At 32.3% G+C, this 20,673-nt stretch overlaps 3 protein-coding genes across 6 annotated transcripts; 2 read left to right on the top strand and 1 right to left on the bottom strand.

Moving 5' to 3' along the window:
• Positions 1-1,722: 1,722 nt before the first annotated feature.
• LOC145002563 (uncharacterized) lies at positions 1,723-2,702 on the bottom strand. Its single transcript, XM_078961811.1, has 2 exons — positions 2,258-2,702; positions 1,723-2,189 (listed from the first exon to the last, which is right to left on the bottom strand). The coding sequence occupies exons 1-2, from the start codon at positions 2,700-2,702 to the stop codon at positions 1,723-1,725; spliced, it is 912 nt and encodes a 303-aa protein (XP_078817937.1).
• A 4,935-nt stretch (positions 2,703-7,637) lies between these two features.
• Positions 7,638-11,622, top strand: LOC145003753 (uncharacterized). 4 transcript variants are annotated; one of them, XM_078962694.1, is made up of 18 exons: positions 7,638-7,907; positions 8,285-8,389; positions 8,504-8,586; positions 8,695-8,779; positions 8,886-8,972; positions 9,058-9,119; positions 9,210-9,391; positions 9,469-9,529; positions 9,607-9,784; positions 9,901-9,939; positions 10,029-10,090; positions 10,174-10,210; positions 10,336-10,385; positions 10,475-10,544; positions 10,697-10,772; positions 10,967-11,046; positions 11,136-11,204; positions 11,257-11,622. In XM_078962694.1, exons 1-18 carry the CDS (start codon positions 7,833-7,835, stop codon positions 11,389-11,391), a joined length of 1,536 nt encoding a protein of 511 aa, XP_078818820.1. In that variant the 5' UTR covers positions 7,638-7,832; the 3' UTR covers positions 11,392-11,622. The 4 variants fall into 4 exon arrangements, with proteins under 4 accessions (XP_078818820.1, XP_078818879.1, XP_078818943.1 ...); XM_078962753.1 differs by having other exon boundaries at positions 7,980-8,389; XM_078962817.1 differs by having other exon boundaries at positions 7,640-7,907; positions 11,273-11,622.
• Positions 11,623-14,173: 2,551 nt separating this feature from the next.
• On the top strand, positions 14,174-15,384 carry LOC145003612 (uncharacterized). The gene is made up of 2 exons (XM_078962637.1): positions 14,174-14,804; positions 14,970-15,384. The coding sequence occupies exons 1-2, from the start codon at positions 14,244-14,246 to the stop codon at positions 15,066-15,068; spliced, it is 660 nt and encodes a 219-aa protein (XP_078818763.1). The 5' UTR covers positions 14,174-14,243; the 3' UTR covers positions 15,069-15,384.
• Positions 15,385-20,673: the final 5,289 nt, after the last annotated feature.

Below are 20,673 nucleotides of genomic sequence, written 5' to 3'. Positions count from 1 at the left end.
TTTAAACATAATCAGTTGTATATTAATACCTTTTACACTAATTTTGTTTTTTTTTTTTTTTCAATTACTTTTAATTGATATTACTTAACACGAATGCTAAATCTAGGAAAAAGAATAAGGAAAAACCAATTTGCATAAAAAGGTATTAATCAGCTTACTGCTTAAGCCTTAAGCGTTATTAATAGTTTTTTATCTGATTCCAATTAAAAACTCCAAGCCCAAGTAGAAACCATGTGTGCTCGGTAGATGGGCTAAATACTATTTGTGTTTCTTTTGATTTAACACATCTCCTGTCTATAATAATAATAATAAATAAATAAATAAATAAATAAATAAATAAATTTGTGAAATGACATCTCTTTCGATCCTCATTTTCTATGAAAGTTAAAATATCATTTTACCCTTCATTCTTATTAATATAAATTCTATAATTAACAATAAATAGGGAATTCTTTAATTTTGCCATCTTGATTTTAGAAATTGGTTTAAATTGATGACAATATCAATTTCATGATTGATTATGCTTTTTTCATTTTATTCAAATTTATATTACATCGTACAAAATCATAATTTTATCAAATATTTACACATATAGAATATAGATCAGGTATTCATAATAATGTATATATTAATTTTAACTAATCATTATAAATTTATAGACAAAACTTTTATCTTTATAAACTAATAAATATTTACAAATATTTGATTAGTCATTTCAATTTTAAATAATCAATATTGTTTTTTTTTTTTCAACAATGATTTCCATGGATATTAACCTAGTTATATAATAAATTTCTATGACTTCAATTTAAACAAACAATATTAAACATGATAGCTTCCAAAATAATACAAAAATCATTTTCAATTGAGATGAAACAACATTTTGGTTAATTCTTAACATGCATTTTTATTTATTTATACGTAAAAATCTCAACAAAGTGCCTAATATTACAAAAATGGAAAAGAAATTGAATTTGACTAATTTCACAGTATGTACAAGCTTGATTACACATGAGATCAATTCATATTTTCTTATTGTTTGGTCAAATGGAAACCATTTGAAAGATAATAAATGATCTAAAGCATGCACATGTAAATACTTTTTTTTAATGTCTAAAACGCATGAGTGTTACTTAAATCATTAAGTTATTAATCATGTTTATATAATAGTTGTTACTCCCACATCAAATTTGTATAAATTTTATGATAATATTACATTTCAAAACGACTAGAACTAGGCTAGTTTTTATAAGTTTTTGAAGTTGACTCAATAATCACTTTCATAAACAATAATCATGAGGCGGTTTCAACTGATATTCTGCATTGTAAAAGAAAGACGTGTCTTGTCAGTTCAACACTCAAGGTTGTCATCAAAATAGATCTAGCTAAGCTAATTAACATAATAAAGAGACTAAGGGGTCGTTTGATAGTTGCTGATTGGGTTAGAGCTGACTGAGTTAGGAGCTGACTGGGTTAGAAATGCTGACTGAGTCCACATCTGACTGAATTTATGTTGTTTGATTATTTATCTGACTGATTGTGCTGAATGATTAAAATGACCATATTATCCTTATGTTGTTCTTTTGTGCTGGATAAAATAATTATACAAATAAAAATTATCACATAAAATCCAAATTAAACATACATAATTAAAAATCCAAATACGAAGTGTCATACAAAACCTAAATACACATTGTCATACATAATAAAAAAATATATCATTTAACGTGAACCATTTGAAAGTAACTGATTAGCAATCTGGTCACGCAAAGTAGTCATATACTCAACGGCTTCCGAACCCCATTCCATGCCTTGTATGTTTTGGCCCTCACTTCCTCCACCTCCCACATTAGGAGTAAAAATAGTGTTTTGTTCAAAGTTTGTAAATAGGTCATCTTGAATATCGTATTTCTTTATAAAATTATGGACTGCGACACAGGCAATGACTATGTCTCTTTGCACTGGAAAAGGATAAGGAGTCATACGTTTTAAAATTGGAAATCTCGTTTTCAATACACCATAAGCACGTTCAATGTAATTTCTAAGTTGTGCATGAGCATGATTGAACCTTTCTTCCTTAGTCAAAGCTCTGTTTCTTCGAAAATCAGCTAACCAATACCTAGTATTGCGGTAAGGAGCCATAAATCCACGGGTGTTGGTGTATGCGGCATCACAAAGGTAATATTTATCTGTAAATGGGTGACAAATTAATCATATTAATAATATAGATAATAAAACTTATAGAAAAATGACAAACCTGGTGGAGGGAATGGAAATCCAGAAGTCGGATTAAATGCAACTTCTTTCAAAACTTTAGAATCGTGTGCTATGCCCTCCCATCCCGCCCATACAAAGGTGAATATCATATCAAAATCACAAATTTCTATTACACTTTGATAACATTCACCTTTTCCTCTTCCCCTATAGCGAGTTTGTTCATCAATGGGCACAACTGCATGTACAAGTGTTCCGTCTAGTGCACCTAATGCTCCAGGAAATATGTTTTTTAGCCGTCTATAAGTTTCCGAGGTATTTCTTATTGTATTAGAAGATGTTGGTACAATAATTTCTCTTGCAAAGCACATCATTGCTTTTAGCATTTCATGAAAACATTGATGAATCGTTTGTATGGAGTGGTGAAATCTTTCTTTAACAGCTCGAAAACGTTCATTATGTCTTATAACATGTAAAAATATAGCCATCTTCTCTTCAACGCTTATTGTCCTACTATGTTGCAACCAATTTCTTTGAGTAAAATGATTGCATAATAATACAAATGCATCTTGTGTAAGACGTATCATATCAAAACATTGTATAGGATCTCCGTGTATCAAATCTTGTGTATATGCATGCCCAGTTTCTTCCGATTCGTTAGCTTTTATTCTTTCAATTCTTTTTTTTCTTTTTTGAACCAACATCAACCAATAGCATGAGAGTATAAGGAAACCTAAAAACTCACCTTCCTTATCCATATGTAACCTGTTACATGTTAATACAAATCACATAAATTTTATAACATAAACCATAAAATTAATCAATAACATTAAAATGGATGACATTTAACTTCATAAAATAAAAATCCATAACAAAAAAGTCAATACCAATTAACAATCCTAAACATAACACATAAACAACCTAAACTTAAAAATCCTAAACATAACACAAAACAACCCTAAACGTAAAAATCCATAACATGTACCATAATATAAATCCATAAAGCATAAAGACAAAAACATCCTAAAGTCATACTAAAGTCAACCAAGTAATCCAAAATTCTTTCCCGCATTTTTCACCCACAACTCACAAGTCGAAGACTCGAGGCGTAACCAAATCTTCCTGTTACCAATCAGGATGCTCTTAACTCCCAAAGGAATAAAATTCTCTCATGACAAAGCAATTACAACTGCCCACTCCTATAAGATTCTTCCAACCTCTTACATGATCTACAAAGTACGATATATAATTATCAACTACTTATCGGTCTAATAATGTTTTGTGTTCCAATTTTTTGAGATTTTAAAGAATTCACATGTTATAATTATTAAAGAGTTATTAGATTTTTAGTATGAAATGTGTTCTTCTTTAATGTAATTACAATTTGGTTTCAGGAATTACATGTGATTGCAATCTTTGAACTAAATTGAAGATTTTAGTTCCATAAAAAAAACTATTTGTTCAGTTTTGTTATATTTTCAATCACCATTTTTACAAACATATTTCATAGCTTTTGACCTAAGTAAACTATTTTTCGCATATCAATATTTTTATCACGCTCTTAAAAGAGACTTTCCAACTAAATGCATCTTAAAAGGACCTTATTATCATACAACTATGTTAAGAAATCATAATATCGAAATCATTATAAGAAATTATAGTAACATTTGCAACTTCGTACCTAAACATGTATTTTGTACAATATCTTAGAAATCGGGTTTTTAGTTGAACTATTCTGATGACCAATTATGGCTTCAACCGTCTGTTAAACCAAGAATTTTCCTACGTCTAAAACGTATTGACGTAATTCACCTTCGTGTCTCGAATGTGTGGTTTACATGCAACTTTGTTGATGGTTAGAGATAAATAGAGCCAACGCTTATGCATTCATCACATCATTTTTTTTGTCATTTGTTTCAACCTTTCGATTATAATATCAAGTGTCTCGAACGTAGGGCACACTATTGTCACACCCGATGCTACAATAAGTTCGGTTAGTATAGGCTCCGATACTAAAGGATTTGTAATTAACTATGAGAGGAGAAAGCCGAAACGATTATGAAACACTCAAAATTCACTAAGAACAATCTACATTCTTTCATGAACTAGTCTCTATTTTATATAATTTTCTCAAACTCGTAAACTCTTCACCTCATAATTCAAAGACGGTTAACACATATTTATATTAAAATTAAACCCTAATGACTCGTACAAAATTAGGAAACTATTTACAATATGAGAATCCAGTAAACAAAAAATCCTATTTTTTGTGAAAAAAGACACAGCTCATTTTGGTCTAAAAGTCTTCAAAAACATGAGCCCATGAAGCGTGATCTTGCACCTCACATTGAATGATCCTTAGTTTTTACAAAACCAATCACAAACTGGATTGGTGGCCAGGACCACGATTGGCTGACTGAGTTTGAACCATGAGCTTTTTGTTCACCCACTTTGTTCGATTTCTATCTCATATTCTCATTCGTTTTTCTCAAGACTTTCTTTCATCAAATATACATATTTTGATGTTTCATTCACTCAGTTCTCAAAAAGTTTAAATACACTTACTCTTAAAAAATTAAATTTGATCTCCGACTAAGATCACTTACAAAATAATAGCATCCTACGGCACTACTAATTACTAAACACAAGCTACTTGTATCTTAATATTAAACAATCGGTTGAAAGTTGATTAGTATGAAGAGGGTCCCGCTGTGTTTCCTACTTTTACTCATTCATCACACACATGCTTGGAGGATCGTACGTCGGCCTTTGAAAGATCCCAATCCCGGCAGAAAATTCAAATGTTAAATAATTCTCAGCATATATTTGTGTATCAAACGAACGGCATCTACTCCAAGTAGCATCTTGACGTTGACTTTGCCAAGTCAAAATCACAATATATTTTTTTTTATTAAATTTCGAAATTGGTTCATCCATGTGGCCCAATCTGTGATTGCGGCCTTCCTTATATCCTTTTTTGGTATTTTCTTACATTCTTTTAATGTTACAAACAAAATGTTATTTGATGTTACTAGAATTTGACATTTGCATTATTAATATTTTAATTTTTCTTTCTAATTTTAAGTTTTATGCAATGTTGTAAAAACCTATTCGAATTGACCGGTCGAACCGATTGGACCGAAAATTGGATAAATGAGTGGTTCAATTAACACCGATTTTATATTTATTTCTGAACCGAAATGAACCAACCGATTTTTACAAAAAACCGGTTGAACCGATTAAAATAAACCGGTTGAACTTATTAAATTAAAAAAAACACACATTGAAATGAATCACTTTCATAACAAAATTTGGTTTTTTCCACTTCTATTTAGATTTCTTTGAATAAAAACATATGTTAAATGTTATAAAGTTTATTAATGTGTTTGTATTAATTTAAAACTATATTTTGTTTCTATATTATATATTTTATTTTATTTTTGATGTACGTGGATTGATGTAAAACTTACTGTTATATGTTTTAAGTGTATTTGGATTAATATTGTAGTTATATTTATGTGTATTTTTAATGTTTAAACTTGTAGATGTATATGTATGTGTAGAAAAATAAGGAAAAAAAATAAAAATTATAGAAACCGGTAGGGCTAACGGTTAAACTGGAAACCGATCATCATACCGGTTCCACTAATAAACCGATTTTCAAACATTAATTTTGTGTTTCATAATATGATGAACAATATTATTTATATATAAATAAATACACATTGAAAAAAATTAAATTAGTTTCCATTTGTCAATTGATTATTTATTTATCGGAAAATAAAAAACAGAATTATGTGATGCTATCATCATTTGTTTATGTTTGTTACACAATAAATATTAATGAGTTTACTTTGTGAGAGTACAATAACTTATTAATCATCAACAACTTTGATGAGTTATGCTACAAATTTTTATGAATGTAATTTACGAAACATGCCATAAACTATGCCACATAAAGACGCGTGGTCGAGGCCAAATACGTTCTTTGTTTCTATAACCAATGTTTCTCGTTTGAGAAAAAGGAAACTACAATACACAAGATAATTACGAAATGAGTAACAAATCCTTAATGGCTCCATGGACATATACGAAAAGAATTTTCCATAAAAACAAGATAACAAATCCGACTTTCGCTTGGAAATACTTGTTTTCTTACTTGTCAAAAACCTAAAAAGAAAAATTGTTTGTATTATTGTATTTGTTTGTTGTGGTTTGCTTAAATTTTATCGGTGCGCCGTTTTCATCGAATCTAATTTCTAGACGGCCCCCTTTCATACTCGATACCCCTAAACTCTTGGATTGGTTCATAGGACGTCCCTATTTTTTTTCCCAAATTCATAAAGAAAAAAAGCTTTAACCTTTGGAGAAAACAATTCATAATATGATTTTTTTTTCCAAATTCATAAAGAAAAAAAGCTTTAATTTCTAGATGGCCCCCTTTCATACCCCTAAACTCCCACTTGCGTTTCGACCGATGGTTGTGTTGGAGATGGTGGTTATGTTTGAGGTTGTGATTGTGGTTGTGTTTGAGGTTGCATGGAAAAAGATATTGTTGTAAACTTGAATTTTGACCGAAAAGATTTTGTTGAATATAAGGTGAGTTAGAAAATTGGAGTGGTGGTGAAGCGGGAAAAAGGCTCCTTAGTATGAGATTTGTGGTGAAGCTTACGACGATAGAAGGCTAAAGTAGTTTTCATAACCGGCAAACCCGATAGGAGATGTTGTGTTTGGGTTTTGGTTTGATGGAGGGGTGTTTGGATTTTGATACATTTTTGTGTATTTGGGTTTAGGTTATATGTATAAAATATAGAGAGAAAGAAGATAAAAGTATAAATAATATGTGAGTATAACGTATTTATATGTAAAAAATGATTTTTTTAAGCATTTGACCGTTTTTTGAACCGTCAACTGTAACGTTCAAATTTTGGCCCGTTTCTTCTGGTCATTAACAAAAATGTGATGCAATCTTAACCGGATATAATGAGCAGGTGTTCCCCTGTTATAACCGCGTTATTAGGTCTCCACGTCGGCAATAACACCGATATTACGACACATACCTGGTGCTCTTAGGAATAGTGCAAACATGTTAAAAACTAATTAAAATAAACCATACAGAAACAAAGCCGATTAAAGTGATCGAATGTAGTATCACCAAAGTCAAATACCTACATATTCACATCATATCCATCTGATGAGACAAAACCAGCTGGGCACAGATTAACTACGGTACACCATACCACACAAAATAAATACTCTGCTCGTCACCGTAAATTTCGTACTTTTTTCTTTCCACCGAATCGAACTTTCTGAGAACGAAAGCTCTAAAACCGGGATTAAAGGGTAAACTTCTAAACAGTTCAATTGTACCCTGTGCCTTGAAGTTTGTACATACACAGTAACTGCGTGTATAAGATATTCATTCAACAAGTGTAGACAGAGAGAACACGTAGATGAATATGGTCCGTGTATGGAATGAAGGACGCACTGAAGAACACGATATTCTTTTTCACCACCGTCTCGTCACCTCTTAGTAACACTGTTGCAGTCTCTACTTTTCTCTTTTGATCCGCTAAGCAACTATTGTTATTTCTCTTTCGAGTTTGCTTTGTTTGTGAATGGCTACCGGAGAAGAATCATCGTCGTCTGGATTGAGCTTGGAAGGGATTAACGATGTCGAGGATTTCGTTTGGGTGAGTTTCATTTCTTTTGGAAGTATTTGAGTTTATTGCTCTGGTTATTACCTAAATTATGATTAATCGCAGAGGATATGTTATAATTGTCACTAATTTTGGCATACGACGAGTTCAATATGGCACTAGCCGTCGAGCCGGCAACGATTTCGGTTTCGATGTCAACTCCATAATCAATATGAAATTTGAGTTTACTTTGTGAAAAAACAACTAATTCTGATCAGATTCATAGGAACATGTTGATGTTAATTGGTAACAAGCTTCGAACAGTTTTTGCATTTGATAAGTACCAAATCCAAAAGCAAATTGGTTACAGTGAAGATTGAGGTTTTACAAATTGCTTGTTGAAATAAACAGTGTTATTGGGCATAATGCAGGGGAATCAAGAAGAGTCGGCATCCATGTCATTAGGGCGGTTTAGTCATGTTTACGATCTCATGGATATGGGCAACAAAGCATTCAGAGAGAATCGTTTTGAGGAGGTAAATAATTGGAATCATTACTTTTCTCAAAGTATTTGTATTCTTCTTCTTCTTCTTCTGCTGCTGCTGCTGCTGCTGCTTTTCCAACAAAATTTATGTCAAATTGTCAATCAGGCTGTCAATTGTTACTCAAGAGCGCATAATATTCAACCAGCTGATCCTGTCATTCTTAACAACCGATGCGCTGCTTATCTCAGGTAAATTTCTCAGATATCACGGTTTACTCTTCAATTACTTAAATAAAACTTTTGTGTGAGATTTCTCAAAACATGAACAATTTATATCTTTTGTGGAATTCCATCCAGGATTAGTCAGTTCCTGAAAAACAGGCCACCTTCTACATCTGAACATAGACCATTGAGCGGGCTTGATCCTACAATCCATGCTGGCGTACGTGATCTTTGTTTATTTTGTATGATCGAGCTCGTCCTTTTGTTGCTTTCTAAATTAACAAATCTTGAGGGACACCATTTCATATCTCAACTTCCATTTTTAGCTTGCATTGAAGGATGCTGATCACCTTATGAACTTGAGAAGCCAATCTGTAACTCCATACATATTGAAAGCAAATGCACTCATTTTGGTGAGACCCCTTTCTTTTTTAATCACATTTAATCCAACTCCTGCCAAAATTATATCAAAACTGAAATCTAGTAAGTTGTTGGCAGTTAGAGAGATTCGAGCTAGCTCGTGATGCAATTCTTTCTGGTCTTCAGGTTGATGCTTCAAGGTAATAATATAGTACCATACCTGCTTTACATTCTTTTGAACTTTTACTTCTTATATTCTTTTTTTCACTTTGTTAAAATTTGTTACACAGCAATGCTCTAAGAAATTTAGAAAGAATAGCAACCAATATACTTGGGAGGAGACTCCATGGGAGACCTGCACGTTCAGATGATTTTGATTGCACGCTTTGCTTGAAATTACTATATGAACCAATTACAACTCCATGTGGACACACTTTCTGTCGATCTTGCCTCTTCCAATCAATGGATCGAGGTTTGTATTCTTTCTGTTCTTTTCCATATTTATATCCCCATTTTGAGTCACTAATACTTTTTTGTTCCCTTAATTAGGTAACAAATGTCCTTTGTGCAGAACAGTTTTGTTTATTAGTCCTAGAACATGTGCAATAAGGTGAGTAGGTTCATTAATTGTTTTATAGTAGTCAGATTAACTGATTAATAAGGTGAATTGGTTGTTTTGGGTTTCAGTGTGACACTGAATAGCATAATAGAGAGGACCTTCCCACAGGAATTTGCAGAAAGGAAGTTGGAGCATGAGAGTTTGACAAACATGGGTCCTGATTTGATGCCTCTTTTTGTCATGGATGTTGTGTTGCCTTGTCAGAAGTTACACCTAAACATTTTTGAAGCTCGTTACAGACTTATGGTTAGTTTTAACAGATTCTATATTTTTGTCCTATTAACATCAATTCAAAATACAACTTACAACCTGTTTTGTTCTGTTGTGTCTTGTTTAATTTGACCTTTTGTGGTAAATAACAGGTGAGGAGGATTATGGAAGGAAACCGGCGAATGGGAATGGTAGATATAATTAATGTTCCTTTTCTACCCCTTTGAATTATTTAGATTCGTAAAGAAACTGACTCAATGTACTTGGGTGTTGTGTGTAGGTTATACTGGACCCCACAACAGGATCTGTAGCTGATTATGCTTGTGAAGTGGAAATCACAGAGTAAGTGTTAGATGCTATCCACAAGTTTATGTCTATGTTAAATTATTTAATATAAATTTAATCACCCTTTTCTTTTCATGCAGTTGTGAGCCTCTTCCTGATGGGCGTTTTTTCCTGGAGGTAAATAGTTAGATTATAAAAATGAGTTACTTCTTTTTTTTTTTTATTTGATCAAATTCATTTAATGTATAGTTAACAGTTTTTTGGTTAATTATACTCATTTTAACATTTTAAAATGCAAGCAGGTTGAGAGTCGAAGAAGATTTCATATTCTTCGAAACTGGGATCAAGATGGGTGAGTATCATGATTGCTGTTGTTGACCATTTGACTTTTTCAAGTAATTAATTTTTTAAGATTTGGGTTTTTGTTTTTTGTGTATGAAGGTACCGTGTTGCAGAAGTTGAGTGGGTGCAAGATTTATTTCCAGCTGAAGGAACAAGAGAGAAATATGATGTAAGTATTTATTTATTATGTTCATAATTAGTTATTGATGAAAACAATGCCATTCTTCAATTTTCAGTTGCTTCTTGTTTCTTTTCTGATTTAAAAAAAAAAAAAAAATAGTATTTCGTCATTGATAATTAATGAATTGGCAACGTGGACAGTTGCAGCAAACAACAAATAAAGTAGCAGCATATGCTCGATCATGGATAAGAGTGGCTCAAGAGGCAGCCCGAAGAGGTAATTATTCCATACATATTTTTTTATATATATATTTTTTGTAACGTCGTCTAAATAAATGATATTCAAAAAATATTTGAGGAAAGGATTACACTTTGGAAAATAGAAGGAAAAAAGTCAGGACTTAATGTTCTTTTTGTATTAAGTAAAAAAGAAACACCAATATATATAGCTTACAAGATTAAGTGATACAGACCAAGCAAGACTCACGGAACTGCATAGAGCAGAGGGTTTGATGCCTTCAACAAGTGATCCTGAATCCTTCAGTTTTTGGGTATGATTTTTATGCATAATGACATCTTTTTGCTTTTAGTTTATTAAAAAAATATATGTTTTTAATTTAACTAACAATTATTATTGCAGCTTGCTACCCTAACAAATCAGAGACCACTTGAAAGGTTGTCTCTGCTTCGCCTTAGAGATACAAAAGAGGTACTAATACTAAACTAACCACTTATCAATTTGTTTATTGCAAGTAATTAAGAATTATTGGTTTGCAGAGGTTAAGAAGAGGCTATTTTTACATGAAAGCAGCAGAAGAAGAAGAACAATGACGTGGATTTGGATTTGGATGAACATAGAGAGACATAATTACATTCATTTAATTCATAAAGTATAGTTTTTTTTTTTTCTTTTTGTTTTTTTTTTTATAAATATATAGCCAAATTCAACATTCTTTATTCCTCATGATATAGAGGTTCCAAGGTGAACAAACAATACACACACAAACGGTAAAGAAAAATGCACAAACATTTTTGTTTTTTTTTATTCATTTTTAAGTTTTATGTTGTAAAGAACAGGCTGAATCCTATATTATACGGTGGTAAACATACAATTTTTTTTTCACAAATGACGATTTCTTTCTTATTTGAGTTGCCGATGATAATAAATTTAATTATGTTTATCATCTACAATGAATGAAAATGGCGACCCTTCTATAGTATATACAACAATTTTATTCGGTTAATTCTATACGTACTTCCCAAATTGTTTATTGGAGGTATCATTTATGTTTGACATTTTTATTTGAGGTAATTTTACATGAGGAGTTGAATGTATGTACCATATGATATTTCCATCTCTAATATCTTATTTAAGAAAATTGCAAAACATGTGTTTGTATTTTTCTTTAACTAGAGTCCAAAATAGTTCCAATTTACAAAAATAGTCCTTATCTCAAAGTTACATCGTGGATTTGATCCCTATTTTATTTTTAACAGCACTCAAATGGCTTTTGTTTTCTCACAATTGTGCCCCTTACAAGAATGTAAAGAGGTATAGGGATGGCAATGGGGCAGGTTTGGGACGGGTTTTGGTAATCTCACCCCCGTCCCCGAATATGAAAATCGATCTCATCACCGATCTGATTCCCAACGGGTACCCGTTTACCAAACACTATCGGGTTTGCGGGTATCCCAACTGGGTAACAGGGATCCCGTTTAACAATTAAATTAAGAATAATTTTGATGTAGTGAGAATACAAAACCATTAGACTTAGTGATGCAAGCATAATTTCATATCCAAAATAATTTTGATAATTTACAAAACCATTAAGAGCAAACATATTTGTTCTCATACATAAGTGGTTACTAGTGGCAAAAAAAATAAATAAATAATAAAGACGCTAGCTTTCATAAACTATAATATCACTATTACTCTAAGTACTATGAATAAAAAATGTCAAAACACTAGCACTATAAATAAACAGGAAGCTATCTTAAGAAATTATCTTTAAATCATTCACAACAAAGAAGATAACTCAAGGAAATTAATATATATATATATATATATATATATATATATATATATATATATATATATATACGAACGGTTTCAGGTAACGGATTTCGGTTTCGGTTTTTGTTTCGGGTAATCGGGACGGGTATTTTGTTTACCATCCCCATAACCAAACCCGTGAAAATTTTCTAAAAGCATACCAAACCCGATCCCGACCCCGATTAACCGACCCCAAACCCGACCTTAATATGTCGGTTTTCGGTTTTCACCATCGGGTTCAGTGTCTTTTGCCATCCCTAAAGAGTCATTTCCATCTTTCCTTGGTGAGGGGCCAAAATTACACTCTAGAGTTTTCCTTTAACCATGTGTTTTTACCCATTGAATCTTTTACAAAGCTCCCAAAAATCATGTTGGTGCTCTGCTACTGTGGGAATCTAGTTGTAGTGCGTACACTGTGGAGTTCATTGAATCCTTAGAGAGGATTCTACTTTTTAATTCTAGCCCTAATTTTGGGTCTTGCATGTAGCTTCATTGGATGGGTCCAGCTACCAATATACTTGGTCTTGTTCAAAAACATCAACAATCTGAATGTCATAAGATATCTCTACTGACATATACCCATTTGCAACGACATTATAATCTTTACAATCTATTACATTAATTGGCACATCATCCATATTAACGCCATTTATGTGAACTCTTTCATAACAAATACAATTGATTCTATATTATTAATTTTGTATTGGGCGTATATTAATTGTTTATTTGTCAGTACAACCACTATTTTATTTGATCGGGGCTAAGAGCATCTCATCAATACATATAACCTCTGTACCACTCCATCCTCACCATTTCAGTTGCAAATTTCATTTTACACCTATTCAATACATACAATTCTCATATCACCCCACCTCACTCCACTCCACATCATCATTCTCTAATATTTACAAAATTCATAATATCTCCATACAACCCTATTGAAGATCCTATAAAAACAATTAGTTATATTAAATCAAGTTGTATTTGATGTTGGGGAAAAACGAAATAGGGTTATTGAAAATCTGAATCACAAACAGAAATCGTGTTAACACTTTTCTTGTTTGATATTTCGATCCTATATGTCTTGGATATCGCGAAATCCAAACTGGGATAATTCCCGATGGAACAATTCTGATTTTTGGCACAAAATCAGAATCAATTTTGAGAAGAAGATGAAGAAGACAGCGTTTCCAGTTTTCTGTGTTTCAAAAGAGTCGTTATTTTCCCGGATTTATCCACTCAACGGATAAACCAGAACAGTTTGCAACTTTCAGAAAAAACAGATTAGCCCTTGAAGTTGCAACACAGTAGATTACGGTTCGGTACTAATAATGTTTAGTAAATACAAGTGTGCACTCTCACACCTCCTAACTTGTATTATAACTAAAAACATTATTCTTGAAACACTTGTTAAATCCATTACACTAAAATATATTTGGTGATAAAATCATGAACATTTGAAACTAATCAATCGGAGTAAATTTTAGAATTTGACTTTTTGGTTAAAGATGATAATGTTTGGAAATAAATACTATTCATCAAGTATTGAAGTTTAAGCATTTAGAGACTGATTCAGATATTTAGCAATAGTATAGGGACCATTAATGAAACATCGTCTATTTGCGCAACACATTTCATCATCGTTGCCTGGTTGGAAACTTGTCAAAGATGTAGCAAACTGTCCTCAGCACACAAATGGCTGACGAAGAAGAAGATGTAGAAAGCACCGTATTTGGGCCTCCTGCTGCTTTAATTGAATGGGAACGACTCCAATTGCGTCCGATTTCCGATCAATTTCAATTTCATTCTCAGTCTCAATCTCCGTCTTTATCAGATCCACTTGGAGGTAGAGAAGTATGGTCAACGATACATGAAGACAACCAACCACCCGTCGTATTCCCTCCAGTGAACCACGAAGGCATTCACCTTCACCTTCACCATCACCAAGATGTACGAGAAATCGATATCGAACGACCCAGACCACCGTCCCCTATCTCGAGACCAGCGGCGATGGGGGAATCCGTCAGAGTAAGGTGGTGGGATGGTGGACTGCAAGTTTTACGTTTCAAGTTTGCCAGTGTCATCTCGTTCCTTCGAAGTTTTTCTACGAGCAGAGGAGGGTTACTTCGGTCACACTTCCCGCTGGCAGGTTCAATGGTGTTGCTGTTGCTACTTCATTTGAGGTCCCGGCGCCGGCGAAGGTTGAGGCAAGAGAGTATCATTCAATTGATCAGTGTTATTAAGGAGAAAGATGAGGTTCGTCTTTTTGTATCTTCTGCATCCCATCGACTTCTTAATTTTGTGTCCACCAGGTGTTTGTTAAAATGCCGAAGAGAAATATCAAGATCTCTCTGCATCATTGCATCTGAATTTAACCAAAATTCTTCCAAATCTTAACGATTTAACTCTTCGGTTTTCCAGAAAATAAATCAATTACTGCATCAGATCGCCCGAATGAATGAACTGTTGCTTGCTACCCATCATGGAGTCCCCTTGATATCCAAAGCTGTTTCTTCCTGATTCAATTGGGCAGCAGATCAATGGTTTATCTGGGCATCAAAGCTGGAGATCTTCAGAGACTCAGAGTTGATGCTGATTTCTTCTGTACAAGATTCAACGTTTGCTAGCTTATCAGTTATCACACAAATGGTATTGTAGTGTAGTATCAGTTTGAAACTCGTTCTTGAATTTCCTTGCTCTCCTAGTCTACTGTGTGTGGATCGGTCTCTATAAAGGGATCTCCAAACAGGGTATGATAAGGTTCTTCAATGATGGCTCAGTTACCAAAGTCGCCCAATATGCACCACTTTTAATTATATATTTTTTTACCATATCATATATCATATCTCCAATTAGTCATTAAAGTTTTAAATTTATTTTCTTTTATTTATTTTACGATATATATTATCTATTGTAAATACATTTGTTTTGCTTTATTAAAATTAAAATAAAAACGCTTGTAGTTGAATCTGAAGCATGACTGCACCTAAAAGAATTTACAAAGTAAAATTTTAATTGCAAAAATACATATACTTGACACAATATTGAATCAATATTGTATACTTAATAGTTTTTCACTAAAATATCCATCAACTTTCTTTTCAGAAAATATCAACATTAACATTGAATTAAAAATATGAATAATAAAAAATTTAATTTAGTTATTTTTGAAAAAAAAAATAATAATAAAAAATCACACAGATAAGTAGCGGTATTTGGGTAGTATACTAGTATCCATGCAATTATTATTATATTAACGACCCTCCTATGTGTTTGCCCGTTTGAAAAACACAAACGAATTTTCAATAATGAAATATGGTTTTATAACTTTAAGTGTATGTTTAACAGACTCTGTTATCATTTTCCTATATCTTTCTATTTAAGAAGTTTTTATTACAAATGTTCTAACTTATTATCATTTTCCTATATCTTTCTATTTAAGAAGTTTTTATTACAAATGTTCTAACTTATTGTTGGTGATTTTAGTGTCACTGTATCATTATATATAATTGAAACTAACATGTGAGCTAAGGTGTTTTACAATTTGTATTTTGATATATGTACGGGTATGTGCGGAGTGCACGTATGTATAAGATCGAATTAGAAAACGATTTGAAGACAAATCGGGGGTCCGAGGGCAGCTCCCTTGGGTTCGAGGTTTCCAAAGGGGCAACACCCATTTGGCGGAGTCTAGGGGCAGCACCCCTAGAGGGTCTAAGGGGCAGAGCCCTTGACTCATTAAATTCCGGATTTCCTGACTTGCTTCCATAACAACCTATGACGGTCAATCCTAAGAGGCAAACTCTAAATCTTGTTTATTATATAAACGACTCTTCTCTTTGAGAAGAGACACGCAACCATTGGCTCTCTTTTCTTCAAACGAACATATAATATTTCTATCAATTTGGCTTACAATTTCTATACTTGGATTCGTAAGTATCCTCTTGGATTATCTTAGGCTGAATTTTGGCAACTCAGACATATGGTAGAAATATCAGTACGAAAAGTATTCACACGATCAAAGGGTATCTAGATCTCCAACATAAACCCTAATTCATTTAACACTTAAGTGTCTGTTAGACCATCTAAGAACTTTGAAAAGGGGAAATTAGTTGTAATCTCCTTTAATACTCGTAGGTGGTTATGATTGTGAGAAAAAAAATATTGTTGTTCAAATGCTTGATACATTCACATATCACCCCAAATCATCCGGGCTTTTATCTAGGTGGACCACTTCACCAATGATGATCGATTATATAGTTGAAGTTATTCATTTGTTATGCGTAGGTGTTCTTTAATCCCTTTTACAATAATCAGATTTAATATATTTAATGAGTCCAATGCACTCGATATGCCTAATATACGTATGTAGATCTAATACCCAAATTGGCCCAAACATGAGATAACTATTATCTGATATTGCACATGGCCCTGTACTTCTTACTAATACATTTTAACGAGCATTAATCATCATAAATAACCCAAGTTCTCACATCTAAACATTCATTGCTTAAATGCTACACTTCAAATCTCATTTAATATTAACTTTCATGGTAGTTTGCCGTTTTCAGAAAAGAAAAAAAAAATCCAGCCTTGGATTGTGGATGTTAAGACTCAAAGGAAAAGGAATTGTGATTTTGTTTCACACAATATGACTATTTTTTGAACTTTTATGTGTATGTGCATCCTGAATTTTCAAATCTTTTGTATAACCAAAATATAATTTAACTATTTTTCTTCATATTTGTAACTATGTGAACATGGTATGGTACTCAACCAAAATAAACAATTAGACATTCAACCATTTCACATTTAATAAGGCATCATGCTTCATTACAAAAAACATTAAACTATTGCAAAATTGTCAATAAAGTAGATTAATTAGCAACAAAATTAAAAAAATTGTCAATAAAATAGATTAACTAGCAACAAAGTAAATAACAAAACTAGTATACATTTCTGAGTAACATCTTCATGTTCATTTGGACCAACATTTTCCTAACAATCAGTGATTCATGATTTGTCTTCATCTTGTACATGTTTATCTCATTTCCAATATTGGAAGCTTGAGTTCCAAAGGACCTGGTTCCATTTCATATTTCTTCTTCTTCGTTGGTTTATTTTCAACCAATTCTCAATAATGACATTTTTTCTTTGCATTTTTCATTGATAAAAAATTTTATATGATGAAAGAATTAGTTTATGATGAAAACCCCACTTACCAAGAGTTAAGGCAAACCCTAAACCTTTTGCCATGGTTCTCCTTCATCCATGATGTCCAAATTCAAGAAGGGAACCTACAATAACAAGGGTGTTCATCAATGAGTGGTGTATTTGGCTTGGAGATGTATGAGTAGGAGTTGGAGAGGGTTGAGCAAGTTAACGATCGATTTTGATATCTTGCTTATGTTATTTTTGAACAATGTTTTGCCTAAATGACATATTTGAGTTCACAAGGTTAAAGGGTGTTGATGGATCCACCTCATCAAATATATGCAACATCAACATTCTATTGGGGTTAATCCTAAAATAACAAAATTTATAGGAACATTTTGCAAGAATGAAAATAATAAGTCCAACCGACACAACCCTTATAACCATTGTAATTCTTCATAAATAACTGACATATTGTTCAATAATGGTACTTAGAATAAACTAACTAAACTGCCTAGAACTAATTGTCATAAGTTCCTTTTATAATTTCCAAATTAACATAAGTCTAGCTTACATATCAACATTTCCCTTAAGCTAGACTTCAAACACTTCATGTTTTGTATTCAACATCTTGAAATCATCAAAACCGTTCAAAGTCAACCAATTCATCATGATTCAAACTTCTAGTTCTTGTATAAATATCTCTTATACACCTCTATAATAGATGCACCATCCTTTTTTGAAAGACCATTCTCATGCTTTGACTTTTCATCTAACTTCCCTCGCCTAACATCAAGTTCCCTTTCTTGTGTGTTTCTTCATCGGTTACCCTTTTGGTTAATGGTCGATTTTGTCCCCTTTTTATTTATATATATGAATTCTTTAAATAATTCTTAAAGTCATCACGATCTTTATAGGTTTTATTATAGAATCCTCAAAGTCATCATTTTCTTCGATAGTTTTCACTATAGTACCCTCACACTCATCATTTTATTTATACGGTTTTATTACAAAACCCTCAAAATAATCATTATCATTATTTAGAATCTTTTCATCTAGATCTATAAATACACAAACTCCAACATCATAAACAATTTCAAATTTACCAATACCTTTTAAACTTGGTCACCAGTCCATACTTTACTATGGAGAATATCATACATAGTTACATCCATCAACAAATCTAGAACCATGCCATCAACCCTCTTGAACCATAAACCTTAGCTTTGATACTCTTTGTTAGAGTTAATACTAAAATAACAAAACTTGTAGGAACATTCTGAAAGAATGAAAGGAAGAAGAACGATATTGTTTTTAATAAGAAGCAACAATCTTTGATTATTAACTCCATGAATTTTACAAATTACATACATACATATATAAACATAATTCTAACACCAGCAGATCCACATAGGTGTATTGGGTAGCACGGGGTACCCCTCAAATTTCGTTTAGAAGGCTAAATTTTTTCGTATTTTTTTTTGTATATACTGGAGTGCTACCATAGTAAAAAAAATATGGGCTTCCTTATATTATAAATCCAACTTTTTTAAAAAAAAGTCCAAAAAGTTTAAGTCAAATATTTTAATTAAATAAAAGAATTAGAGAGCGAAAATGTGAACTTTAAAATGTAACATTGTTATGTTTAATAAAATTACGGGGGTTTTTTTTTTGCGAATTGTATATTTTGCGATTTTTTTGTGCTAACAATTTACTTTGATACCAGCTTGGTATGAACCGTATTCGAGGTGGTCAACCTCCAAGGAATTAGAAACTGAAACAATAACTGGAGCAATTTTCTGAATATCATTAAAACCAAGGTTACATTACTTAAATACTACTTGAAAGAAAAGAAATAGCAACTACTATAGACTTGGGTTACTCCTAGAAGTGGAACCCAATTATTAGGAACACATGTTGAAGAGAATAAAGAAAGAGCATCCTAGCTAACTGCCTTGACTTGGTAAACACAGCTGATTCACTCCCGAAATCGGGTAGGCTTCTTGATGGGTCTTTTCGGTCGATTGAGTATTCCTGCTTGGGGAAGTTGGGCTGTCTCTTGGACTGGTAATTGTTGGGTTGTATCACATCTCCACCATTTAGTTCCACCTGACATAATCTTTGTGACCATTGCAACATTTATAAATAACCAATATGAAGAATTGCGATCGGATATAACTAACCAAACTACAAAGAAGTAACCCTTATCACTACCAACCTATAAGTTCCACGTGACACAATCTTTGTGACCATTGCAACATTTATAAATAACCAATATGAAGAATTGCGATCGGATATAACTAACCAAACTACAAAGAAGTAACCCTTATCACTACCAACCTATAATTATCTTGTATAATTATCAAATTACCTAAGTCTAGCTTACATTTAAACACATTTAACATGTAAATGACGATAACAATAGCATATTTTATGCTATTTTGAACAAATATAAGGTAAATAGTAAAATTTAAACGAAAAATATTAAATATGCTAATGTCCCAAATCATTATCTCTTCCTCTTAGACATATGAAAAACGGATGGAATGGAACCATCCAACAAAGGCAACAAACTACTACTCCATAGTCCATTTTAATGCATATTTTTTCTTACAATAGGCATAGGCATTAGACCTGACAAAACATGACACAACACGAAAACCCGACACGAAATTAACGGGTTAGGGTCAGAGATTTCGACACGTTTATGTAAACGGGTTGACACAACACAACACAATAATTAAACAGGTAGGGTTAGGGTCAAAACTTTCAACTCGAAGATGACCTGTTTAATTATATATTATTTATAATAAATTTCATATTTTTATAAATATATTATATGATATAGACTTGTAGTGGGTCAAACTCAAGAATTAGAAGTAATATTCAAAATTTCAAAGTTATTTAATTTTAGTCACCATCACCACCTATCCATTTTGCTCCCCAACTGTAACTCTTTTCATTTTTCCTT

This window comes from Lactuca saligna, chromosome 1 (genome assembly GCF_052625555.1).
Source record: "Lactuca saligna cultivar CGN05327 chromosome 1, ASM5262555v1, whole genome shotgun sequence".
In the NCBI taxonomy this organism is placed as follows: Eukaryota; Viridiplantae; Streptophyta; class Magnoliopsida; order Asterales; family Asteraceae; genus Lactuca; species Lactuca saligna.
The sequence above is the reverse complement of the archived record's forward strand: the minus strand, read 5'-3'. Positions and strand labels throughout refer to the sequence as shown.

Bases quoted from the DNA above. Each gene is read 5' to 3' on its own strand.
- LOC145002563 (XM_078961811.1), bottom strand. From the start codon at position 2,702: ATGGCTATATTTTTACATGTTATAAGACATAATGAACGTTTTCGAGCT. The intron at 2,190-2,257 runs GTTTGTCATTTT...ACCCATTTACAG, and splicing joins ATTTCCATTCCCTCCACCAG to ATAAATATTACCTTTGTGAT.
- LOC145003753 (XM_078962694.1), top strand. From the start codon at position 7,833: ATGGCTACCGGAGAAGAATCATCGTCGTCTGGATTGAGCTTGGAAGGG. The intron at 8,587-8,694 runs GTAAATTTCTCA...AATTCCATCCAG, and splicing joins CGATGCGCTGCTTATCTCAG to GATTAGTCAGTTCCTGAAAA. The intron at 9,530-9,606 runs GTGAGTAGGTTC...TTTGGGTTTCAG, and splicing joins CCTAGAACATGTGCAATAAG to TGTGACACTGAATAGCATAA.
- LOC145003612 (XM_078962637.1), top strand. From the start codon at position 14,244: ATGGCTGACGAAGAAGAAGATGTAGAAAGCACCGTATTTGGGCCTCCT. The intron at 14,805-14,969 runs GTTCGTCTTTTT...TCGGTTTTCCAG, and splicing joins TTATTAAGGAGAAAGATGAG to AAAATAAATCAATTACTGCA.